Raw genomic sequence first — 6,193 nt, forward strand, 5'->3', positions numbered from 1 at the left:
AGGGACAAATTTTATTTGGGATAGAAGGTGAGAAAAACCGTGATGTTCAGAATTTTCAAGAAAAGCAGAAAATGCCACAGGAAAGCATGGACAAATTATGCAGCTCCCCATTAGCCTAAAGTTTCTGTTCATACTGGAGTGAAGAGTGAATGGAATCCACCAAATGGGAGATTGTGAAAATGAGACAGTCGCATGGGGTTGGCTTATAAGCTCTCCATATATCTCTATTTGACTAGGAAGTTACATCCATGTACGAGGAAACTGAGAGGGTCCAGGGGAAGGTCAAAGTGAAGGCATACTTGAGACGTGGCTGAATGGTGAAATGCTTTCCAGTCCACAGACAGACATATCAGCAAAGGGAGGAAGCTTTACATGATCACAATGTTTGAGCATAACTTTTGCCTAAATCATTGGCTGAATATTATGCTAAGTAGGCATAGGACACTCCTTAGGATGCTAAGCTAAAAAAATAATAACAAGAAATAAAAATCTGAACACAGACTTCAGTGACTACTACAGAGAAGATATATTCCAGAGATTAATGGCAGGGAAGTTAAAAAGACTTGCCACAGAAAAACCAAATCAAGTCAAAATATCAAATTTCAATGAAAAAATTACAAGAAATTCACAAGAACAAACAATCAAAGAAAAAACTTCAGGCTACTGTAACTTTAAGTTGGGAAAAAAAAAAAAAAACAGCAGTCAATATAAATGGATTCTGTGTTCAGATACTGGATTTAACAAACAAGGATTTCAAAGAGACTATTATAAATATATTCAAAGATTTGTAGCAACTGTTAAAACATTGAAAAGAAAATATAATGGCACAAAAAGGGAGAATCTCCATAAACAAAACTGAGAAAACAGACTCTAGAATTGAAAAATATAATAACAAATGACAAATTCACTAGATAGGCTCAAAAAAAACTTAAGAGGGCAGAAGAATCAGTGAACTAAAGAAAGAACAATAGAAATTATGCTATTTGAAAAACAGAGAAAAATCAAAGAAAAATGAACAGAGCCTCAGGATGGGAAAATAGCAGGTCTAACAATATTTTTAATGGCAGTATGAATTAATCTACTAAAAATCATTGAGCTGTGCACTTAAAATGAATGTATTCTTGGTATTCAAATTTAACATCCACAAAGGTGTTTCTTTTTTTTTTTTAAAGTATCCAAACATTTTTGTTGTCTTTTCCTTTAATAATATCTGTATTCAGTTCAGTTCAGTCGCTCAGTTGTGTCCGACTCTTTGCAATCCCATGACTCCCAGCACGCCAGGCCTCCCTGTCCAACACCAACTCCCAGAGTTCACTCAGACTCACGTCCATTGAGTCAGTGATGCCATCCAGCCATCTCATCCTCTGTCATCCCCTTCTCATCCTGCCACCAATCCCTCCCAGCAACAGAGTCTTTTCCATGAGTCAACTCTTCGCATGAGGTGGCCAAAGTACTGGAGTTTCAGCATCATTCCTTCCAAAGAACACCTAGGGCTAATCTCCTTTAGAATAGACTGGTTGGATCTCCTTGCAGTTCAAGGGACTCTCAAGAGTCTTCTCCAACACCACAGTTCAAAAGCATCAATTCTTCGGTGCTCAGCCTTCTTCATAGTCCAACTCTCACATCCATACATGACCACTGGAAAAACCATAGCCTTGACTAGATGGACCTTTGTTGGCAAAGTAATGTCTCTGCTTTTGAATATGCTATCTAGGTTGGTCATAACTTTCCTTCCAAGGTAGTAAGCATCTTTTAATTTCATGGCTGCAGTCACGATCTGCAGTGATTTTCGAGCCCCAAAAAATAAAGTCTGACACTGTTTCTACTGTGTCCCCATCTATTTGCCATGAAGTGATGGGACCAGATGCCATGATCTTCATTTTCTGAATGTTGATCTTTAAGCCAACTTTTTCACTCTCCACTTTCACTTTCATCAAGAGGCTTTTGAGTTCTTCTTCACTTTCTGCCATAAGGGTGGTGTCATCTGCATATCTGAGGTTATTGATATTTCTCCTGGCAATCTTGATTCCAGCTTGTGCTTCTTCCAGTCCAGCGTTTCTCATGATGTACTCTGCATATAAGTTAAATAAACAGGGTGACAATATACAGCCTTGACGTACTCCTTTTCCTGTTTGGAACCAGTCTGTTGTTCCATGTCCAGTTTTAACTGTGCTTCCTGACCTGCATATAGGTTTCTCAAGAGGCAGATCAGGTGGTCTGGTATTCCCATCTCTTTCAGAATTTTCCACAGTTTATTGTTATTCACACAGTCAAAGGCTTTGGCATAGTCAATAAAGCAGAAATAGATGCTTTCCTGGAACTCTCTTCCTTTTTCAATGATCCAGTGGATGTTGGCAATTTGATCTCTGGTTCTTCTGCCTTTTCAAAATCCAGCTTGAACATCTGGAAGTTCATGGTCCACGTATTGCTGAAACTCCAAGCCAGGCGGCTTGGAGAATTTTGAACATTACTTTCCTAGCATGTGAAATGAGTGCAATTGTATGGTAGTTTGAGCATTCTTTTGTATTGCCTTTCTTAGGGATTGGAATGAATACTGACCTTTTCCAGTCCTGTGGCCACTACTGAGTTTTCCAAATTTGCTGGCATATTGAGTGCAGCACTTTCACAGCATCACCTTTCAAGATTTGAAATAGCTCAACTGGTATTCCATCACCTCCACTACCTTTGTTCGTAGCGATGCTTCCTAAGGCTCACTTGACATCACACTCCAGGACATCTGGCTCTAGGTGAGTGATCACACCATCATGATTATCTTGGTCATGAAGATCTTTTTTGTACAGTTTTTCTGTGTATTCTTGCCACCTCTTCTTAATATCTTTTGCTTCTGTTAGATCCATACCATTTCTCTGCCTTATCGAGCCCATCTTTGCATGAAATGTTCCCTTGGTATCTCTAATTTTCTTGAAGAGATCTCTAGTCTTTCCCATTCTGTTGTTTTCCTCTATTTCTTTGCATAGATCACTGAGGAAGGCTTTCTTATCTCTTCTTGCTATTCTTTGGAACTCTGCATTCAGATGCTTATATCTTTCCTTTTCTCCTTTGCTTTTCACTTTTCTTCTTTTCACAGCTATTTGTAAGGCCTCCCAAGACAGCCATTTTGCTTTTTTGCATTTCTTTTTCATGGGGATGGTCTTGATCCCTGTCTCCTGAACAATGTCATGAACCTCTGTCCATAGTTTTTCAGGCACTCTATCTATCAGATCTAGGCCCTTAAATCTATTTCTCACTTCCACTGTATAATCATAAGGGATTTGATTTAGGTTGTACCTGAATGGTCTAGTGGTTTTCCCTGCTTTCTTCAATTTCAGTCTGAATTTGGCAATAAGGAGTTCATGATCTGAGCCACAGTCAGCTTCCATTCTTGTTTTTGCTGACTGTATGGAGCTACTCTTATTTTATGCTCAAGAAATATGTGGAGAGAGTGATTAAAAGACATTAGGCAAATTTTAGGCATTGGGCAAGAATATTTCCTTACCTGAAAGAATGAATAAAATATTCTTAACCAACTGCAACATAAACTTGAATTTTCTGTTTTCGTAACTATCTTTACATTAGCATGTGACTATAGAACTTACACCTAACTGGCTTAGAACAAAACTGTCCCCCCAAATTAGGTGTTATATTTAAGACTAGCTATGTTTTTCAGATTAAAAACAGAAGTTAGAACCACTGAGAAGCACTGCCAGTTCTCTTGTCAACCATAAGCATCACCATCCTGACTCCTTGCAACATCTTTCAAACCAATCTCCCTCCATCTGCATTTGTTTTACTCTTTACAAGATATGCTTGATGTCTTGTCAAGTTATGCCTAGCTTTCTAGCCAATGCCACATCATTCTCATTCTTCTTCAAACTCTGCTCACTGAGATCTTCATTTAATCCTTGAAATTACACCTCAGGGCTTTTGCACCATCTTTCTCTGACCAGTATACGATACCGTAACTTTCCTTTAGTTAATACCCATGTATATGTCGCATTTCACCACAAGTATGGACAATTTGGAAATCAGTAATATTTTGCTTCATGAGACAGAATACCTGATTAAAAGCAACTTTTACAAGCCTTGAGTCCATTGTAATATATTATAATAGTGATTTGGGCTTCCCTTGTGGTTCAGCTTGTAAAGAATCCAAGGGGGAGATCTGCGTTCGATCCCTGGATTGGGAAGATCTCCTGGAGAAGGCAAAGGTACCCACTCTAGTATTCTGGCCTAGAGAATTCCATGGATTGCATAGTCCATGGGGTTGCAAAGAGTAGGACACTACTAAGTGACTTTCCCTTTCTAATAGAACCGGCTAAGTCTGCTCCTTCCCCTAAAAAGGGCTCTAAAAAAGCTGTGACCAAGGCCCAGAAGAAGGACGGCAAGAAACGCAAGCGCAGCTGCAAGGAGAGCTACTCCATGTACGTGTACAAGGTGCTGAAGCAAGTCCATCCGGACACCGGTATCTCATCCAAGGCCATGGGAATCATGAACTCCTTCGTCAATGACATTGCTGGCGAGGCATCATGCCTGACGCATTACAACAAGCACTCGATTATCACATCCAGGGAGATCCAGACTGCCATGAGCTTGCTGCTACCTGGGGAGCTGGCCAAGCACTCTGTGTCCGAGGGCACTAAGGCTGTCACCAAGCATACCAGCTCCAAGTAAATATAATATGCCTAGCCGCTGTTAACGGAGAAGGCAATGGCACCCCACTCCAGTACTCTTGCCTGGAAAATCCCATGGATGGAGGGCCTGGTGGGCTGTAGTCTATGGGGTCGCTAAGAGTCGGACACAACTGAGCGACTTCACTTTCACTTTTCACTTTAGCATTACAATTACATCAAGCCTCTAGGTCAAGTTGCTTTGATTCTCTTGGTAACAAGATGGCTCTTGCAACTCAGCTTCAATCCTTCCAAAGGCTGGGGAAAAGGAGGTGTAGGGTTGGGCAGAAAAATTAGCTTTCTTAATAGTAGAAACAAGAATATTTTCTATAGCATGTCCAGAAAACAACTTCTTTCACTTCATTCAACAGAATTCAACAAGCAACCACTCTTGTATTCATAAAATTGAAGGGAGTACAAAGTGAGCTTCTGGCAAAGAACAATATGCATCCTCATGTAACTGAATATTCTGTCATCCAGAACAAAGTCAAGTTCTCTTAGTAAAGATGAGAGGAACAGCTATGAGTTAGCAACTAACTGTGTTTGTCATCATTACTGTTTTCATAGTAATTTGATTTCTGTGTGTCATTTCCACTGAGACTCTAAGCCTCATAAAGTCAGGAACTGGAGATGACTGGCTCACTGCTATTTCCCCCAGGACTTAACAATATAAAAGTGAAATATAAATGATCTCCTAAACATCGTCACTGTGAAAATTCAAATTTCACACAGAAATAAAAACAATAAGCTTAACACAAGGTTTTTTTTTTTTTTTTTTTGTATTAGAGGTGTTCTTCCCAGGGGATAGTTAATAACACCAAGAGACATTTTTGATGATCACAAAGAGAGGGGGAGATACTGTGTGCATTGAGCGGGTAAAGGACAGGAATTTTGCCAAATGTGTTACAATACATATTAATAGATAGCTCCTACACAAAAACTTGTCCCATCTAAACTGTTGTAATTACAGGTCTATGCCCACAGTACCAAGGCTAAAAAACTCTTGCTTAAGCCTGTTTCATTAAATTTGTAGTATTCTGGAAAGAATGAAATATAGCTTCAGCAACCACTTTTCCTATTTTACCTCACACCATCTCCCTTTTTATCATTTTTCTGAGAGAAAGAAAAATACATAGAATATATACAATAGAATCAGAGAAGGCAATGGCAACCCACTCCAGTACTCTTGCCTGGAAAATCCCATGGATGGAGGAGCCTGGAAGGCTGCAGTCCACGGGGTCGCTGAGGATCGGACACGATTGAGCGACTTCACTTTCAGTTTTCACCTTCATGCATTGGAGAAGAAAATGGCAACCCACTCGTGTTCTTGTCTGGAGAATCCCAGGGATGGGAGAGCCTGGTGGGCTGCCGTCTATGGGGTCGCACAGAGTCTGACACGACTGAAGTGACTTAGCAGCAGGAGCAGTAGCAGCATACAATAGAATATATACAACATATACATTGTATCACTGCTCCTGATTGAGTTTGAAAAGTTCAGGACCAGCACCCGCAGGATGTGTCAGAAA

General features: G+C 40.0%; 1 protein-coding gene across 1 annotated transcript; it reads left to right on the forward strand.

The window, feature by feature from the left end:
* The first annotated feature begins 3,988 nt into the window (after positions 1-3,988).
* LOC129648800 (histone H2B type 2-E-like) lies at positions 3,989-5,700 on the forward strand. Its single transcript, XM_055575503.1, has 3 exons — positions 3,989-4,007; positions 4,310-4,644; positions 5,638-5,700. Exons 1-3 carry the CDS (start codon positions 3,989-3,991, stop codon positions 5,698-5,700), a joined length of 417 nt encoding a protein of 138 aa, XP_055431478.1.
* Positions 5,701-6,193: the final 493 nt, after the last annotated feature.

The sequence above is a fragment of the Bubalus kerabau genome, chromosome 1 (assembly GCF_029407905.1).
Source record: "Bubalus kerabau isolate K-KA32 ecotype Philippines breed swamp buffalo chromosome 1, PCC_UOA_SB_1v2, whole genome shotgun sequence".
NCBI classification, from domain to species: domain Eukaryota; kingdom Metazoa; phylum Chordata; class Mammalia; order Artiodactyla; family Bovidae; genus Bubalus; species Bubalus kerabau.